The sequence below is a fragment of the Leiobunum rupestre genome, chromosome 9 (genome assembly GCF_980474605.1).
Source record: "Leiobunum rupestre chromosome 9, qqLeiRupe1.1.hap1, whole genome shotgun sequence".
NCBI lineage: Eukaryota > Metazoa > Arthropoda > Arachnida > Opiliones > Sclerosomatidae > Leiobunum > Leiobunum rupestre.
The window spans coordinates 46,260,063-46,281,930 of NC_143392.1; the positions used below are offsets into that span (position 1 = coordinate 46,260,063).

General features: G+C 31.0%; 1 protein-coding gene across 1 annotated transcript; it reads right to left on the reverse strand.

The window, feature by feature from the left end:
- Positions 1 to 567: 567 nt before the first annotated feature.
- LOC149928544 (uncharacterized) lies at positions 568 to 3,512 on the reverse strand. The gene is made up of 2 exons (XM_090158715.1): positions 3,488 to 3,512; positions 568 to 2,082 (listed from the first exon to the last, which is right to left on the reverse strand). Exon 2 carries the CDS (start codon positions 1,880 to 1,882, stop codon positions 785 to 787), a length of 1,098 nt encoding a protein of 365 aa, XP_090014841.1. The 5' UTR covers positions 1,883 to 2,082; positions 3,488 to 3,512; the 3' UTR covers positions 568 to 784.
- Positions 3,513 to 21,868: the final 18,356 nt, after the last annotated feature.

Here is a 21,868-nt window from a genome sequence, read left to right on the forward strand (position 1 = left end):
TACTAGGATAATTCGGGATGTATTAAAGCCGCTATTAGTGATATAACTATTGATTGCACCAAGCACATCGATGTTAAATACCATCTCATACGAGATACGGAAGATCAGGGTCTTCTCAACATCCAGTATTGATCAACCGGGGAAATAACTGCCTATATGCTCCCGAAACTATTGACCGGGATATGACCCAACTATCTGAAGATTAAGGCAGGCTTAACGGGTCAACGTCAAGACGGGGTGTTGGACATAAGTGACGTCGCTCCACTTAACATTATTGTAAACCAAAACTAATCGCGCCTTAATTGTTTTTATATTACGTATATATAGTGTCGCTATACTTTCTGTATTATATATTTAACAACCAATAAATATATGTTTCGTTTAAAGGTATCCTCTAGGTCTACCGTAATCTAAGGTTTTCTAATCAATTCGTCTGGGGTGAAACTCTTGTTTTCGTCCTAAAGTAGATACGGTATCGCGTTTGAAAGCAATTCAGTGAATGCTGCATATGACTTTGGAAATTATTTAATATTATCTAAATTTTAAATGGAAGTAGGATTGAATTAAAATGACATAGAAATGTTTAAGTTACAGTACTAATTACAATTTCTTTATTAAGATTGAATTGAACATTAGTCATAAATCAGGAAAATAATTTAGAATTTCGATAATTTTGAGCTATCTGGTTAAGAACGAGTTAATTAAAAATATATCTTGGGGGGCTTCTTATGCTGACAAAATAGGTATGACAAATAAAATTAACAACAGATTAAACAACGTTTTGTTAACCAGAATTTTCTTCTTCGTTGGTAGGGTGTTGATGTGTTTTCCATTTTCGCGCTTTGATCATGTCCGCGATATCGTCATATCCGTAAAAGTTGGCTTCGTCCATAGGTGTCATACCCTCTTTGTTTTTAGCATCGGTGTCAGCGCCCCGTTGAAGTAAAATCCAGACTACGTTCTTGTGCCCGTGCGCGCATGCCACATGCATCGGAGTTTCATTCTGGTCATTAATAACGTTCACATTGTGGTTTTGGGCGGACAGGAGACTGGCAATAACATTGTGCCCATGAAGTGATGCGTGGTGTAATGGGGCGTTCCCATCTTTTCCCTTTACCTTGGCGTCCGCCTCATACTTCAACAAACAGCGCACCAGGTTCTCGTTGCCGATGTTCGTGGCTAGATGGAGTAAAGTATCACCTCTAACCACAGTGTTGGGGCACGCTCCGTATTGGAGCAGTAATCGAACTACTTCCGCGTGTCCATTTTTAGCAGCGAGATATATAGGTGGTAGTACCTTAGGCAAATTAACTATGGCTTTTTTTTCGAGTAAAAGTTTGACGATGTCCGCGTGACCACCTTCCGACGCCGCGCACAAAGGACTAAACAAACCAGTAATATTACGATCGATTAAAGCACCTTTTTGAATTAGCGCCACGGACACGTCATATTCACCTCGAAGGCAGGCCTCGTAGAGTGGTGTTTTGCCAAGAGAATCTATCACACTGGCTTCAAAAATGTTGACAATTTCGTGATGCTCTTTCTTTATCGCTACATCCAAGGGTTTTTCTCTGTTGGAATTCAGAGCGTTGGTGTCGGCTCCATACTGAAGTAATACCCGGACGGCGTCTACTTGTCCACCGTCGCATGCCCAATGTAGCGAAGACGCATTCAGGTTACCAATTTCGTTCACAAGAGCACCGTGGTCTAGTAAGCATCTGAGGACGTCCGCGTGCCCTTGGTAAGATGCGGTGTGTATCGGGGCACTTTTACCAAGCATTTTTAAATTGCAGTTGGCTCCCTTTTCTATAAGAAGTAGCGCTACGCTCCTTTTACCATTATGTGCCGCCCTGTGAAGTGGAGAATCACCATATTTGTCCATAATATTGAGATGGGCCTCGTGTTCGAGTAATTTCGTGCATAAAGTCTTGTTACTTAATTCTGCTGCCCAATAGAGAGCTGTACGACCGTCACGGTCTTTCGTATTTATTTGTGCCTTAGCCGTTATCAAAGCCAGCACCTTATCAGTGTCCCCTTGCTTCGCCGCTTGTATAAAGTTTTCGTTCAAATTATTCGAAAGTCCTAATTAGAATACACAATATATATTTTTCAATTTTTTTATGAAAACTGATAAAAAGGTTCCTTTATCATTAGGCTACGCGGGACGATAATGTAACCGTTTTTCGTGTGAAAGCTTTGTCATTTTAAACGTTGTTTGTTAATTGGATAAAAGCACTTCGAAGTTGGTATACATTTTTTTATCTATAGGAAAAGCGTGTGTCTCGTTGCTTTGAGTCTATTTGATCGATTCCCAAATGATCGAACGGGTCCCATTTGTTCGAATTTCCATTTGATCGAATGGCATTTGATCGAATTGCATTTGATCGAATGGCATTTGATCGAACGAAATTTGATCGAAAGCTACTGTAGGGTAAAACTACTAGTTTTTGGGAGAAAATCGAAAAGGCAACATCTAGTCAGAATGAGATACAGTAGACTCTATGAATAATAATTATTTCTTTAAACTGTACTAAAGAAAAATAAAATACAGAAAAAAGCCTGAGCGCAGTGACGTAGAAAACAAAATATTATCTCGGACATAATTAATAGAAAGACCTATGAAAAAAACGAACTCTGTACCTAATTTTTTGCAATAGAAGGGCCGTGAACGTGGTCAGACCCCTCGTATACAACGGTGCATACGCGCCTACGGTGCGCGTAGATCAACCTAACCTAACCTAACCTAACCTAACCCTATTTATATATATCAAAAACAACGGGCCGTTATCGTCGATGTCATAAAAAATTCCATCATATAGTGTATAAAGTAAAAATCTCTTCATCTTTGTGGCTTAATACAGTTAAAGCAATTAATTATTCCATCATTATTCCTTCTGCACTTAAGCAATGAATTATTCCACATTATTCCTTCTGCACTTCATATTGACATTCGGTAAAATAAAAACATACCAACTGGTACTATAAATACTTTTGAATTCGATCAAATAGTATAAGATCATTTGAAGGTTCGATCTTATGAAACAAATGACAAATGGGATTCGATCAAATGGAATTTCGATCAACTGCAACGTATAATGATCGACTGTCGATCACATATTTTTCGATCAAATGGACCAACACCGTCTCGTTCAATGACGTCGTAGTGCCAAGTCCCTATTGTATCTTAATAATATTTGTGGAAAGTGAATTTCAAATTTAAATTTTACAGCTTTTCCCAACGGTTTACAACGTACATTTTCATACATTTGTAATTGGCACTGCCAAATTCAACATGAAAAATTTGACAAACATCTTACGTTAATTTAATAAGTTTTGATTTAATATATTTTGAATGCCATATCAAAAGCAGATAGCTATTAAGGCTATCAACGTCATTTTGACTTCGGATGTTAAGTTACTTTGATTGAAAATAATTCGAGCTTTGAACTTACCAAAGAATAAAACTAATTAACCACGCCTCCTCTACCTTCTATTCATAATTTGTATTTTCACATAGAAACACGGTAATATTAAGAAAGGCTTGCCTTTGAGATGGTTTTTAAGTTGCTCCATTTTTAGTTGGTACTGTCCAAAGTATCTTGATAAGTTATTGGGAAGTTTAAAGAAAACGTTGGGATAGTAAATGAATAATCTCCTGGCAAAAAAAAAATGGTTTTCAGTACAAAAAGGTACTTTTCTACGACGCTGGAAGACAAATATTTCAAATGCAAAATAACTGTGTAGTATTGAAGTCAAATTTAGATATGCTTCGCTGTTTCATAACGTTACCTATTATCTTTCAAATTGACCTTTAAAACTCAAACCCTTACTAAAGAAAATCTTCCGCAGCTTCGTTTTGACGTCGTCTTTTTTCCTCACTTTCAGATAATTGTGAGATTTAATCACTTCGATTCCTTATCGTAACTAAGATTAGAGGTAGCTTCACGTGTAGGTGCTTATTTGCTTGAAAAATCTTGGATCGAGGACTACTGAAAATAAATTCACTTTTATATCTTTATTTTAAGCACTATGTTTTGGTAATGTATTTTCTAGTTAATTTTAAAATATTGAAGGTACGTTGTGACGTTGCTAGAATTTTGATTAGAGGAAACAGATCGAAGTTTGTGCATTACTTTTTGTTAATTTCAGCTGCTTCCAAGATTGCAATTATTTTCCTTTTGTTCCGAGTGAGCGAAGAACAATTTCCCATCTTTAGCAGGGTATTTACAGAAAGTGTTCGATATATAATGAGCCATAATTGCGAGTAGGGTCAAGGTATTGTGATAAAGTATTTATTAAATGTTCGAAATTTATCTTATCTTATGTAAATATACGATTTTGTATTCGATTTATATTGAAATATGTCGTACCATAGCTTTATATAATTTTTCTTCCAAAGAAAATAGAAACTATTTGTTATATTCAAACCATTTTGAGGGGGCTAAGATCATATTTTAAGGTTCCGTTGTTTTATTTTGATATTAATTATAAATAGCGAAACAATAATGAATAGCATTTCAGTTGTTTTTAGCACCAATGACTTGTTTTTCATTGTTATAAATAAAAATGTTTTAATAAATACAATTTCATTCATTGTTAGGCAGCATTTTAACTTCTTTTTATTGATATTTAAGAAAATATCCTTAAATAGAATATACTATTTAAGGATATTTTCTTAAATATCAATAAAAAGAAGTTAAAATGCTGCCTAACAATGAATGAAATTGTATTTATTAAAAAAAAATTATTTATTATTATTTATTTATTTTATTTATAATTAAAATCAAAATAAAACAACGGAACCTTAAAATATGATCTTAGCCCCCTCAAAATGGTTTGAATATAACAAATAGTTTCTATTTTCATTGGAAGAAAAATTATATAAAGCTATGGTACGACATATTTCAATATAAATCGAATACAAAATCGTATATTTACATAAGATAAGATAAATTTCGAACATTTAACAAATACTTTCACACAACACTTTCTGTAAATACCCTGCTAAAGATAGGAAATTTTTCTTCGCTCACTCGGAACAAAAGGAAAATATATTTCTTTTTTTAAAATACTAAAATAAGGTTTTTTAATTAAAATGATTTTCTTTAAGTATATTGCATTTTATTTTTATTACTTTTCTCAACAAGTATTACGTATTTTATTTTCAATAAAGAGAATGAAGTATTTTACCAAACATTTTTTTCTTCTAAAAGAGCGTCGATTCTAAATTTAAGTTCTGTATTGATTATTTTCTTTATTAACATGTATTTAATCGATTATTTATTGCCTGAAACTAACTTATTTCGCAATTAAAAATGTTTATGTTTTTAAGAAAAATTAATTCTTGTAATAATTGTTTATTTCTATAAACTTTTGATTTTAATAAAACCAGATTATTTATTTGGATAATTTTTAATGTTTTTAGATCATTAGTTTGATTCACCACAGAAAAATACTAAATTTCTGTTGATGAAATTGTTTTATTTCTAATTATGAAAATAAAATATTTTTGTTCGTGGAAACCTTTTATTTATAATAACAAAAAATGTTATTTATACAGGATGTTATAAATAAAGTACCTAAACTTTTATAATGTATTCTATGGTGGGCTCCTACGAGTTTAAAATTTCAATTGAACCACGGTCCTAAAAAGCCCAGTTTCAGAGTTACGAGCTCTCAAAAATCAGCCTAAAAAAACTTCGAAATCAACGCTAATGTGAAATCTTTATCCTCTTTGACCCCAATTGTTTTAATAAATTAATCGGTTGTTTTCAAGCGAGAAAGTAATAAACAGATGGTTGAAAATCAAAAGATTATTAGGAGAAGTATGCACCGCCATATTTGAAAAGATTGACTAATTTTCAAGTTAATGATAACATCAGCTATACCCTAGTAGTGAGTGATAAGCAAAAACCAAGGACACTTAATGAAATTGTTTTTTTTTAATAAATGCAAAATAAAATATTACAACAACTCTTGGGAAGGTCGCATCAAGATGATCTCTAACGCCATGGCTGACAAGTGGAAGTACCACATTCCCTGTTTAAAGTAACGTCATTCAGTAGCTCTGATATGCCTCGTTGAAGAAATTCTAGGTACGACTGCCCATTCAGCCCAGGGTCCCACTAAATTGTCTCCAACAATGCCACACCAGATGTTGAGACAACAGATGGGACAACAGCTCCGTTAGGGCTATTTTGGCTCCACTGGTGCAGTGCAGATTGAGAATATCATCTCGGGAGAAATTGGGCTCATTAATTCAGGTGGCCGGGTTACAAGGAGGGTGGTGTCAAGTCCTTCATGCCACGCGATCAAGCCAACAGCAGCTCCCTACACTAACTATTACCGTTAACCTCAACGAAGAGCTCGAGGAAAACACCTTAATATAGTGGGGAGAAAACTTGCAAACTCAACGCAGAAGGAGTGGTTCCGACTTTTCACCCACTATCGCAAATGTGATAACAAAGTGATTAAATTTCCAAATTACATCATCACTACCTTGGTGTAAAACATTTTCGCCCTTAAATGACGTTGTATTAATGCTGTTTTTTTCAGTATAAAACATCTTGTTAATTTGCGAAACGTTCCACTTGATGTAGTAGAACAGGTAATTACTTCAATTTCAAACTACGTTTAACAAAAACGTTTGTCTGGAAAGTTTCAGGTACTGACAATTTTGGACTTACTCGTCAAGTGCGAAGGCCGCTTGGCGTAAATCATGTCTTGGTGTGGAGAATTCTACATGGGCATCGTTATCAGCCTTACCACCTTCGGAAAGTTCAAGCCTTTAACGAAGCCGACTATCCTCAACGTATCAGTGGTTTGTAAACAGTGCACAGGATGATCCGCAGTATCGTCCATGCGAGGCGGTCAATTTCTCCCGAGATGGTATTCTCAATTTGCGCTGCACCATTAGAGTCAAAACAACCCCCACGGAGCTGTTGTCGCATCGCACTAAGATAAATTCAGACTCAAGATCTGGTGTGGCATTGTTGGAAACAATTTAATGGGACCCTACTTCCTTTCGTCTTCGCTAAATGGCGAGTCGTAACTAGAATTTCTTCAACGAGCCTTACCAAAGCTACTGGACCACGTTCCGTAAGCAACTAGACAGCGATTGTGGTTCTTGCACGATGGAGCGGCACCATATCTCAGCCGTGCCCTAAGAGATCATCTTGAAGAAACCTTTCCTTTGAAGTGAATAGAACTAGTAGGAGCCATTCCATGGCCGGCACGATCTTCCCATTTGAACCCATGCGATTTTTATCTGTGGGAACATCTCAAATACTTAGTTAACAAAACCAAAGTCCAATATGTTGACGACTTACGGCAGCGCATAATTTATGGATTTGAGAAATTATCTAAAAAACACTTTATCTCCAGCTTATAGGTATTGTTTAGATAATATTTTAAACGAAAAAAAAACTATTTTTCTTAACTTACCCTTAAGAGAAATTGTGTTTTCGCGTTGATCATACCCACAAAGTTATCATGCGCATAAAAATGTTTCACATTATTTCTCTTGTGTGGATTTGTTGATAATTATTATGAAAAGTAAATGAAGTTTAGATCGCTCTTGTCAGTATTTATTTTTAAGATAAGATATCGGCTGATCATCTTATCCGTTAACCTTTTTGTCTGATTCGATAGGAACAGCTGTATGTTGTGTAAGTGGATTGTTTTCAAATTTTTTTATAATGGCTTCTTTGTCCTCACCAGCTACAGTTTACATTCATTGCAGGGTAACACATCCTGAATTTTTTAAATTTTCTCATCTCGAAGCTATAACATTATTCTGAAAACGGCGGAAAATGTGCAGGGTAAATAACCGGCCATTTAAGATGTCCGTTTGAAGTTAACGGTTTTTGCCGATATTCATTTTTGTGCATTTCTAGCACTTTGGAAACCTATTAAGCTATAGCTTGATACCAGTGGTGCAAGCTGAAGTCAATATGTGAAAATTCCTGTTTTCTCAAAGAGGCACGGTTTTTCTTTAAAGTTCTGGGTTCTTCTGGTTTCAAAGTAGCGTTAATGGTACTATCTCTTGCCGATACTTTTCAGATCACGAGGTAGAGTCTGCTATCAAAAATTTTAGTTTTAAATAATGAATTTGTTAAGACGATCTGCAAGCACAATGGACTGGATTTTCACCGCCACGAACGCATGAAAGAAACAGGTCCTCACGTCTAGTTCAATAGCTTTGAAAGACTTCAGATTTAGGGAACCCATGAGATAGTGGACCAATTTGATTGCTTTTTAGGGGATTAGCATACTCTCAGATCCTGATACGGATTACATAAAACGAAAAAATAGTTGAAATTACGATTAATCAAAAGACAAAATTGCAAATAAAAGATCACCATAAGTATTCGAAATCACGAAAGCATATTCGTTGTTTTTTTTCTTTGCATCTAAAATTTTAAAATTCCAAGCCTAACACCTTTGATTAAATAAATTCGATAGTGAAATTTCTGATATTGTAAAAAAAAACCTTAATTTCAACTGTTAAATTGTTGAAATTGTTTTCATTTTCAAAGAAGACTGTTCGTCTGAAACACCAGCGAATGAAATTTTTAAATGCGAAAAGTTTAAAAATGTTTATCCAAACAAATAAAATACAATTGTTTAAATAGTTTTTATCTTCAGAAAATTAAATTACGCGTCGTGCTCACGTAGATATGAATACGAAATATTTATTCATGACGAATACTTTATATGAACCTAATAAACATGTGCTCTTGCTACCTGATATATTTGCAAAGCTAGCAATAGATGGGTAATTGGGATAAATAACCAGTGACAAAGATCAGGGAAAAGTTCTCGTGGCCGTATCTTTGCTTGTCCCAAATCCTTATACCCTTCTTTACCTGCCTTGGTAAACGTTGATCATGTCACCAGCTAGCACGTGTTTCACCACGTATTTTTAAGCGATGAAATACGCATATAAATTGAATTTTGTATCCATGGTTAAAAATTTTAATAATAAAATTAAAATAACACGACTTATACTTCATGACTTTAAAAATTTTAACGCTTATAACATTAAAATTTTTAAAGCCATGAAATATCAGTCGTGTTATTTTAATTTTATTATGGAATTACGCATACCTTTCGATTACAAAACGTGCCTATAAAGTTCGATTTGCGTTGATTTTGTAAAAACAATACCATGTTTCTTATTAGAAATATACAAATTGAAGCAGCTATTTTGAATGAAATAAGTGGTTATTTCGCGTGCATTAAGCGATTATTTTGAATTAATTAAGTGGTTTTATTTTATAAAAGCTGACTGTTTTTCAACCGATTGTTCGATTTTCAAACGCGTAAAAAGGTCTGTAATTCAAGAAACCATAAAAAGATCCATTTAAGAAATACTTAAGATTTCTATTCATTTCAATATTTTTTGGTTATCGCACCCAAATTCTATTGAGAAAGAGTAATTTAGATATGAACATTTCAACAATTTATTTATCTAGATTTATCAGTGAAAAACAAAACCTATAAACGTAATAAATCCCAATAAACCACTACTCTACATAATCGTGCAGTTTTTGCCGTTTCACAGCATATAGCATAATACACGAAAAATAACCATTTAATGCATGCAAAATAACAGAAGAATCAATGAAAAATATTTCCTTATTATGCTAAAAAAAGCGTTTAATAGGCTCAGGGTTCAAATTAAAAAACCCACATTCAAAGTTTTGATTTTTAAAAAACACGAGTGGAAAATTTTTAGATGTCTATTATTTTAGCAATTTTAAAATATTCTTACAACTTGTTAAGAACTTAAACAGACTAACTTACTACGAGTAAGATTTTTATTACTTTCATTATCTAAACAACCTCATATCTAAATCTTTATAGAGTAATGGCACTGTGACGTCCTAGTACGTCACCCATGCTCTTTCCTATAGACAAAAAATTTGCGACCAAAATAGCGACCATGGCCAAAGCTACAGAGAGCTACTACTCTATTAGACTATTAGCCTATTACCAGTGTTTTGGTTCAGCGCGGAAATATCTATCGACTTTCACAAGTTTCATTGCCTTTTCACATATAAAATTGTAAAATTAAATTGTTTCTTGAAAATATAATATATTTTCAAGAAACAATATATTTAATAAACATAACATATTTAATAAACAATAATAATTTAATAAACAAAAATAATTTAATAAACAATAATAATTTAATAAACAAAAATAATTTAATAAACATAATAATTAAATAAACATAATATATTTAATAAACATAATATATTTAATAAACATAATATATTTAATAAACATAATATATTTAATAAACATAATCTATTTAATAAACATAATATATTTAATTTTCAACGTTTCATTATCTGCCCGAGCTAATTAGGCCTATGGGTTTTCCAATAATAATCCGACGCCATTTTGAAATATGGTGGATATAAATATAACTTATGATGCGATAACTGCCGAAATTATTTGTCGGTTTACGTGAAATTTTCTTCATTACATTATCTGACCCAATAAATAAGCCCCTTAGACTGTGATAGAAATCTGACGCCATTTTACAAAATGGCATATATAAATATCTCATAATGCGATAACTGCCGAAATTATTTGTCCAATAATTTGAAATCTGCCGTTTGCAAAATAGCGCCTAACAATGTATCTCTTGACTGTTATTAGAAAAATTATCGGAAAATTTATTTAAAATTGGTATATTTTGGCAAATTGAAATAATATTGGCTAAGTTCTTATATCATTGGGTTAACTGAAATAATTAAGGTTAATTTCACATTAAATTAGGAAAGGAATGCATTTAGGTAAATTCGTATAATTTGGGTAAAATGCAAGGTTCGTAAAAATGCTTGCCACACTAAGGGTAAAATGGAATTACATTAAATTAGTTCAAATTACATTGTCGACATTCATATAAATTGGGAGAAATTCAAACTATATTTGGTGTTTTTAATAATATTGAGTAACTTCAAATAATTTTGATTACATTGGAACAATTTCGAGTAAATTCCAATAATATTTGGTTAATTGAAATAATAGTGGGCAAATTTAAATAATATTGTGTATATTTATGTAAAATAGGTAAATTGAAATAATGTTGTGTATATTTATGTAAAATTGGTAAATTGGAATAATATTGTGTATATTTATGTAAAATTGGTAAATTGAAATAATATTGTGTATATTTATGTAAAATAGGTAAATTGAAATAATATTGTGTATATTTATGTAAAATTGGTAAATTGGAATAATATTGTGTATATTTATGTAAAATAGGTAAATTGAAATAATATTGTGTATATTTATGTAAAATTGGTAAATTGGAATAATATTGTGTATATTTATGTAAAATTAGTAAATTGAAATTAAATTGTGTATATTTGAATCTATTGAGAAAATTCCAATAATATTGTGCAATTCACATAATTTTGTTCACAGTCTATTAATTTTTACTAAATCCAATTTCTATAGTGTAAGTTCATTTACCATTGGGTGAATTATAATAATTTTCTTAAGTTTATATTATAATATATTATTTGGTTAAAATAAATATCGGAAAAATGTATGTTACATTTTGTAAAAAGACGAGTAAAGAAATCAGCTTTTAAATTTTTGAAACGATTTTCCGATGGAATTGTGGGAAGGAGAATATAAAGTGATTGGCTATTTCAGGGGTCTACACATAACCTTACTACTCTTTAAACAAATTAGTAAATATATAGACCAATATTACGCCTCCTATAGGTGATACTTTAACCCTACTCATTTGCTGTAGTTAAGTCCAAACGTTAAAATATTGATAATTAGTTCTGCCTTACCTTGGGGCATAACTGATTTTGACCATGTTTTGACATATTGGCATATAATTTCCCGAGTTACCAATAATTTCCCGAGTTACAAAAAATTTCCAGAATTACCTATAATTTCCACAATTACCAATAATTTCCACAATTAAAAATAATTTCCACAATTACCAATAATTTCACAAATTACCAATAATTTCCCAAATTACCAATAATTTCCCAAACTACCAATAATTTCCCAAATTACCAATAATTTCCCAAATAACCAATAATTTCCAAAATTACCAATAATTTCCCAAATTACCAAAAATTTTGCCGAAATGTATTAAAATTTACCCATTTTATGTGAAGTTTCCTATAATTTATTTTTATAACCATAACAATAAAGAATTTATCGCACCAAAGGATACATTGATATTTTGAAAAATGGCATATTTATCTCAAAAGAAATAGGACTAATTTACTCGGTCAGAAATAGAAAATTTCAGAATAATTGACGAATAATTACGGAACTTCTCAGACATGCGCCATTTTGCAAAATGGCTTTGGAATTATTTCAAAATGGAAAGGACTTATTTATTCGATCATTTAATGAAACAGAAAAATTCAGATTTATCGTCGAATAATTACGGAACTTATATGACCGTGAGTCATTTTGATATCCGCCATTTTGCAAAATGGCCTCGAATTTTATTAAAATTGATAGGATTAATTATCTTTAATAGCTAATGTAAAGTAGAAAATTTCAAGTAATTGGACAAATAATTTCGGCAGTTATCGCATAAAGATATCTGCCATTTCGTAAAATGGTGTCAGATTTCTATCACAGTGTAAGGGGCTTATTTATTGGGTCAGATAATGTAATGTACAAAATTTCACGTAAATCGACAAATAATTTCGGCAGTTATCGCATCATAAGTTATATTTATATCCACCATATTTCAAAATGGCGTCGGATTATTATTGGACAACCCATAGGTCTAATTAGCTCAGGCAGATAATGAAACGTAGAAAATTTCTGATTAATCTACGAAAATTTACGGAACTTATCGCGCGGTGAGGTTTATTGATATCCGCCATTTTCCAAAATGGCGTCGGATTTCTATAAAAATCTATAATACAAATTCATTCGGGCAGATAATGTAACGTAGAAAATGTAAGGGTAATCGGATACAAATTACCTAACTTATTGCACCCTGATTTATATTTGTATCCGCCATTTTATAAAATGGCGTCGTTTTCTATCGAAATCTAAAAATCTGTTTACATCGTTCAGATAATGTAATATAGAAATTTTAAGATTTATCGGCGAAAATATATGGCAGTTATCACGGCATAAGTTTTACAAATATTTTGTATTATATGGTTTTTTTCCCCCTATTTCCAAAGTAATCCAAAAATGCAAAATTTACTATTTTTAAAAGAAATTTCAATAAATAAAAAAAAAATTATTTTTTTATTTATTGAAGTTTTGCACAGGGGGGGGGGGGGGGGACCCTCAGAATTTGTCATTTTCGCATTTTATTTTACATAGTCTTTTTCTCATTTTATGTTGTCAAAACATTTTTGGTTGCCATGGCAAAACGGAAGCCCAGCGTAACTTTTCCCTTTAACGGGTTTCATGTTACATCTAGGTCTAACAATCCCCCAACTTTGAACCAAATCGGTGAGAACCACCTCAGGTCATCTCCCCGTTAGTAAATACGTTTTATTGCCACCTTGGACGTTCCTATTTAATAAACATTGAATTAAAATTATCAATATTTTAGTGTGCAGCTACGAGTTTTAGTGCCGACACTATGATGGCAGTTGTTAAATTCTGGTGGACGCAGATAATTTAGGTTTGTTGTGACTTATTTAAACACTAAAAATAGCCGTTTTCACCATTGAATACTAGGCAAATATATCTTTAAGAAGGCTTCATACCTACCTAAAATGAGAACTCTTAGCTGCTCACAGTTACGCAACGGCGCTCTGAGTGACCCGAGGGGATAACACGAGGCAATCGTTTTTAGCCTGATATTTTTATAACCAGGAGGCATTTTGAGTTCTCTCATATTTTTATAGCCAGGAGGCATTCTGAGTTATCTTTTATTTTTTATAGCCATGAGGAATTCTGAGTTGCATGATGTTTAAATAGGCAAGAGGCATTCTAAGAAACTTGATATTCTTATAGCCATGAGAAATTCTGAGTTACATGATGTTTTAATAGGCAAGAGGCATTCTAAGAAACTTGATATTCTTATAGCCATGAGGAATTCTGAGTTACATGATGTTTTAATAGGCAAGAGGCATTCTAAGAAACTTGATATTCTTATAGCCATGAGGAATTCTGAGTTACATGATGTTTTAATAGGCAAGAGCCATTCTAAGAAACTTGATATTCTTATAGCCATGAGAAATTCTGAGTTACATGATGTTTTAATAGGCAAGAGGCATTCTAAGAAACTTGATATTCGTATAGCCATGAGAAATTCTGAGTTACATGATGTTTTAATAGGCAAGAGGCATTCTAAGAAACTTGATATTCTTATAGCCATGAGAAATTCTGAGTTACATGATGTTTTAATAGGCAAGAGGCATTCTAAGAAACTTGATATTCTTATAGCCATGAGGAATTCTGAGTTACATGATGTTTTAATAGGCAAGAGGCATTCTAAGAAACTTGATATTCTTATAGCCATGAGGAATTCTGAGTTACATGATGTTTTAATAGGCAAGAGCCATTCTAAGAAACTTGATATTCTTATAGCCATGAGAAATTCTGAGTTACATGATGTTTTAATAGGCAAGAGGCATTCTAAGAAACTTGATATTCTTATAGCCATGAGGAATTCTGAGTTACATGATGTTTTAATAGGCAAGAGGCATTCTAAGAAACTTGATATTCTTATAGCCATGAGGAATTCTGAGTTACATGATGTTTTAATAGGCAAGAGCCATTCTAAGAAACTTGATATTCTTATAGCCATGAGAAATTCTGAGTTACATGATGTTTTAATAGGCAAGAGGCATTCTAAGAAACTTGATATTCTTATAGCCATGAGGAATTCTGAGTTACATGATGTTTTAATAGGCAAGAGCCATTCTAAGAAACTTGATATTCTTATAGCCATGAGAAATTCTGAGTTACATGATGTTTTAATAGGCAAGAGGCATTCTAAGAAACTTGATATTCGTATAGCCATGAGAAATTCTGAGTTACATGATGTTTTAATAGGCAAGAGGCATTCTAAGAAACTTGATATTCTTATAGCCATGAGAAATTCTGAGTTACATGATGTTTTAATAGGCAAGAGGCATTCTAAGAAACTTGATATTCTTATAGCCATGAGGAATTCTGAGTTACATGATGTTTTAATAGGCAAGAGGCATTCTAAGAAACTTGATATTCTTATAGCCATGAGGAATTCTGAGTTACATGATGTTTTAATAGGCAAGAGCCATTCTAAGAAACTTGATATTCTTATAGCCATGAGAAATTATGAGTTACATGATGTTTTAATAGGCAAGAGGCATTCTAAGAAACTTGATATTCTTATAGCCATGAGGAATTCTGAGTTACATGATGTTTTAATAGGCAAGAGGCATTCTAAGAAACTTGATATTCTTATAGCCATGAGGAATTCTGAGTTACATGATGTTTTAATAGGCAAGAGCCATTCTAAGAAACTTGATATTCTTATAGCCATGAGAAATTCTGAGTTACATGATGTTTTAATAGGCAAGAGGCATTCTAAGAAACTTGATATTCTTATAGCCATGAGGAATTCTGAGTTACATGATGTTTTAATAGGCAAGAGGCATTCTAAGAAACTTGATATTCTTATAGCCATGAGGAATTCTGAGTTACATGATGTTTTAATAGGCAAGAGCCATTCTAAGAAACTTGATATTCTTATAGCCATGAGAAATTCTGAGTTACATGATGTTTTAATAGGCAAGAGGCATTCTAAGAAACTTGATATTCTTATAGCCATGAGGAATTCTGAGTTACATGATGTTTTAATAGGCAAGAGGCATTCTAAGAAACTTGATATTCTTATAGCCATGAGGAATTCTGAGTTACATGATGTTTTAATAGGCAAGAGCCATTCTAAGAAACTTGATATTCTTATAGCCATGAGGAATTCTGAGTTACATGATGTTTTAATAGGCAAGAGCCATTCTAAGAAACTTGATATTCTTATAGCCATGAGGAATTCTGAGGTACCGCATATTATTATAGCCAGGAGCCATTTTGAGTTATCAAATATTTTTAGCTTGAAAAATGTTTTGTAAAATTGAGTTTGTTTATAGTTTTATTAAGCTGAAACGTTGAAATAGTTTATTTCAGTAAATCAAAATATTTATATTTGTATATAAAAAGGTTTATTTCTGTAAATAAAAATAGTTCATTTCTGTAAAACAATGTATGTTTAATCCTGTAAATTAAAAATGGTGTATTTATGTAAATTAAAAAAAATGTCATTTCGGTAAATAAAAATGTTTATTTCTGTAAGTTACAAAAATTATTTATGTAAGTTAAACATAATTTATTTTTGTAAATTATAAATGGTTTATTTCTTTAAATTAAATATAGTTTATTTCTGTATATTAAAAAAAGTTATTGTTGTAAATTAAATATAGTTTATAAACTATAATAATGATAATAGTTAATTATTATTATTATATTTCTGTAAATTATTATTATTTTTTTCTCTAAATTATTATAATTTTATTTCTCTAAATTATTATTATTTTATTTTTCTAAATTATTATTATTTTATTTCTCTAAATTATTATTATTTTATTTCGGTAATTTATTATTAATTTACTTTTCTAAATGAAAAATAAATTATTTATGTAAATTATTATCAGTTTATTTCTAAAAATTAAAATATTTATTTCCATATAATAAAAATATTTTTTTCCGTAAAATAAAAATATTTATCTCCGTAAAATAAAAATATTTATTTCCGTAAAATAAAAATATTTATCTCCGTAAAATTAAAATATTTAAATCCTCGAATTAAAAATATTTTATTGCTGTAAAATAATAATAGTTATTTCTGTAAATTAAAAATAGTTAATTTCGTTTAAAATATAGTTTATTTCCTTTAAAATATAGTTTATTTCTTTAAAAATATAGTTTTTTCATTTAAAATATAGTGTTTTCATTTATAATATAGTTTTTCATTTAAAATATAATTTATTTATTTTAAAATATATTTAATTAAGTTTTCATTGACGAATTTTTTTGTTTTTGTTATTGGCGTTATATTATTGAAACTTTAATTGATTTCTGATAAATTATTTTTATTATTTACTACGAAACAACTTCTTAGAAAAACACATTTTCTTAGGAAAAATAAACTTCATTAACTACGGTTATTTAATGTAACATTTACGAGCGTATAAAAGCAGAATGGAAGGAAACGATACACCAACTTGGTAAATGTTTTTAAGCGATTCGGATTTTTTCAGAGTAAGTATTTTATTGATATTTTTTTATTTGAATTTAATAAAGCTTTAGTAAATTATATTAAGGCTTTCACTTCGGAAAAATTGCGACCGGGCTGAATTTTTGTACGCACTTTCACTTAGTCATAATACGTAAATTGACCAATAGAATGATGGGTAAATCATAGGAAGCGAAGCTGATTTGCATATTAACCGTTGTCAATGGTATGTTTTATGAAAAAAGCTATTTAACAAAATTGTAAAACAAAATAAATAATGAAAGTACTTAAGATGAAGAATAAGACTAACAACTCTAATTCCTCTAATTTGATCAAATAAGAATGAAACTTTGATCGAATTTTTATAAACTTGTTTAATATATATCAAACAAAGCAAAGTCAGGCATTCCATAAAAAATGGATTATCTTTCATTATTTGCCTAATATTCGTAATGAAAAATTCTTAGCAATATTCAAGAGTTCCAAGAATTTTAGAAAACTATTATCGAATGTTTAAGAAAGATTTCGAGGTTTTATGTAACAAATGGCAATACTAGTGACAGGTTTTTAACATCACTGTAAATAAATTATTTTGATTAAGCATTTGTATGGATTTAATGGTTATTGTTGAAAGTAATTTTCTCGAACAAACTTCCGATAAATTCAATCGTTAAATTTTTATTAAAAGTCGTCGTCATCATCGTCATTATTAATATTTATGTAGTTTAAGTTTAAAATACGAAAGGAATAGCATGTTCACTTCATAAACAACCATTGACAAAACTCCTTTAGCCGAGTATTAAACATAAATAAAAGCTTCAAATTTTGTGTTCCTCTAAACCTGAATGTTTTTGGGAACACATTCAAGTTAGTGAAGAACATAATGAATATTTCAACTTATTATTTTTGAAAAAATTGTCAAAGTATTATAATTTATCGAAATGTTCAATAACATTTTGGCCAAAAATTCTTAGATGCGCTTAAATATATTAAATTCCAGTAAACATTTTGTGAAGCATATCGAACCACGAAATAAATAAAATGAGTGCGGTTGAAATTCGTTTTTATGTATTTAATGTCTTAAACACTATCTATACGAAAAATTTATTTATTCTATTCAGTTGAATATTGGTAGTTGTCCTTCAGTTACATTCAGTTTGTTCCATGGCTTCCGAAGTCCTCTAAATTAATAATTCCGATTCGGAGAGTGATTTTCGCAGTGATCTTGAATGTTTAGAGCAGCCATTTAAAAAGCGCCGGGGAGAAGGTCAAATGGCTGGATTCTCGGACAAAATCGGACATTTCACCCTATTGCAATAGCTGTATGCCAATCTGAAACCGCCGAGGACTACAAGTTTTTATTCGAAGCAATTAAGGACAACCACCCAACGTACAAGCCAACGGCACTAATTTAGTAATTATATTGTTTTGGGTATTTCACTCGGGAAATTTAATTTATTTATTTTTTAAATCGGATTAATAATATGGTATAAATAAAATTTTTAAAAGTTAGTTGGTTACTTCTAAAGTTCAAACAAATTTTGAGTAACGAGATATTTTCTTTTGTTTACAATAATGACTCATTACATTTATGTGACTAAATGTAGCTTAAGCACGAACAACGTTTATGTCGTTCTTAAGTGAAAGTGATCCTTTTCAGTGTGTGTCTGTGATTTATTGTGTGCTTTTGTCTAAGGCCTTGGGTCGACACCACTTTGTATATATCAAAAAAAGTGAAAGTGGTCCAAATCGTGGATGTAAAATATATTTATGTTTGGGGCTCATTCTGCTTGTTCTAACAAAAAAATAATAATTTTTAATGATTACATTAATTTCATTTATATTTTATAAACGAAACGTGTCCAGACAAGGTTTGTTTCTAGGAGGTGGTTTATTTTACCATTAGCGATACTTTTAACAAAAAACTTAGTATCCACACAAAGAAAATAAACACATATTTAATGTTTTATCTTGATTTCTATGGTATTTTCAGTGCATGGCCTGATTTACCACCAGGCACATGAAAAAATATTTCTTCAATTTTAACACAAATTTTAGAAAAGAGTGTTAAGGATCTATGAGCACAAAATCCAAGCCAGTTTCAATGTGATATTTTAAAAAATTAATAATAATATTACTTATGCACGCAGGAGTCACTTTATTAGCGACAGAAAAGCAGCAACAGGTGATTTGAAAATGTTGCTAGGTTTTTGGCGGGTTTGCGCGATTAATTATTCAATAATACATAATTGAGATACTACTACAGTCTAGCAAACAAGAAATGAATCAACTTTTTGAAGGGAAATGAATTAATTTCCCCCATTTTGATCAGTTCGTTCTTTTCATTACTATAAAAAGGTTTTAAAGATACTTCGTAAAAAGTAACGTTGATGTCGTAAAGTAACTTAACGTTTTGATATCTAGTTATCTACGTTGTTCCCAATTTAGCTTCCCCACTTATGAGCTTCCGAATTCATTCATAGTCTTTGACTCAACTACTTTATTAATCCATAAAAAGCAAGTTGAGAAAACATAGAGTTGACTCATGAATGTTTTCAGATGAATATATGGAAGAAAAACTACGCGAATTCTGTAATTTCTGTTACCCTTTCTCCCGGAAAGAGGAATGACACTCTGGTACCATCAAATAATATCTTTCCGTGTAGTCGGACAATACTTTGGGAGACTCACTAAAGCAGAAGAGGAAGTAACCACTACATATTCTCTGTTAACCTAAGTACATTCTTGGTTGGCTTTATATTTAAACCTTTTCTTTTTATATGACTCGATGACCTGAACCAAATGAAAGTGTTCTTTAGAAATTGAACGAATAAACCAAGCAATAAAGATTGAAATTGGAACGGTTGCCGGATATGGTCATTGGTCATTCTCTTTTTAAGCCGTAACCTCTTTTGTATATTTATGTGAACTAATGAGTTTCTTTTGTGGTGGAAGAAATGAACTTTAGAGAGCCTAAAACGGCCGTGGAGCTTCAAATATTTTTATTCAAATCGTGACCATAAGTATTTGAGGAAATAGGATACTACAAGGAAAGGGTGGAGACCGGGATTCTTATCTCCGTATAAAGACTTCAATCTCTTTTCTCCTGGAAGTGGAATAAGAACTTTTACATTGTGCAGTCAAATGAAAATTGGCTCACGCACGCGCTTATTCCTTAAATGCGAACTAATAAAACCAAAGTTAAGAACCAAAAATTACCTACAGCATACGGATAGTCTTTTATACGTTTTAAAATGAATTTCTAAGTCTAATACTAGATACAAAAGTAATGAATTTGGACGCAAGTAGTTTTTCCACTTCCGCATTTTGAAATTATACCATTATTACTGGCTAAATGATAATATTACCATATAAAAGCTATTGACTGAATTATGCAAATCATCTCTAAAAATGTAAAATTAATTTTTGATTTTTTAAATTATCTTCACTTTAAGTATGTATCTTTGCGGTTTCCACTAATGTTTCTTCAAAAATAGCTCGGAGAAAATTATTCTTATACGTACTTTGTAGAACCGTTTCTTAATAATTATTTTTCTGTAAATATTTCTAGGTAGTGCAATTTTAATATTTTAATTATCAATTATTAATTTTTTATTTTTTATTTAACAATATTTTAGTGTTGTAAGTCGGAAAATTTTCCGGAAAATGACCGAGACCTTATTTCCGAAAATGTTCCGTATTTTTACGAAAAAAATAAAAAAAATTTGCATTCCATGATTAGTTTAATATATTGTTTGCAAATTTAAATAAAGCGGAATTTTCGCCTCATTTTTTCAAATCTGAAAGTAAAACCAAACCTCTAGACTAGTTTAAACTGGTTAACAATGTAACACTATTATGTTTTGTAGTATGTTTACTGATATGAGACATTTTATATCGATAAAAAGTTATAAACATTAAAAAACCTTAAAAGGTAATTTATATTTCAAACTTTTATTTTCCAATTAGCGGAAAATTTTCCGCATTTTATTTTTCCGGAAAATTAACAACACTACAATATTTTAAAAATTAATATTTTAAATTTTATATTTAAGGATACAATTTTGGAATCAAATTTGAAGCACCATTTTCAAAAATATGCTAATGCTACTAAATACAAAATTGGCTGCAACAAACCAAATTACAATTACACGGGTGATGCGGTGTACGAAAATAACATGTCTATTAAAAACTACCCCAGGCCTCTTAATAAACATGCTCAATTTTTATATTCGACTAGTTAATTTCTCACTTAATATATATATTATATGCTTCTGATACTACTCAAAATGGACCATTTTAAATGAAAATTTCCGTTTTGCCTATCGTCTTTGCCATGTGGAAAGTTATACAACAAATTCAGTGTATGAACATGGATAGTTTTTCCGCATCAATGATTAGCTTAACACGCACGCTTTGTGAACTTTTTAGTCTCACCCTGAAGTTAAGTAAAGCTATTATATTCGTCCATGATGTAGACGGTGGTGGTGAATTAAAATGTGGTCTTATAAATTCGCATCACACACTTACCCACACGTTTGAGTTAATATTAATTAAATAGGTTTGGTCATTCAGAGCTGTCCTTAGAAATTCGAGGTCGCTGTAGTTATCACCTTAATT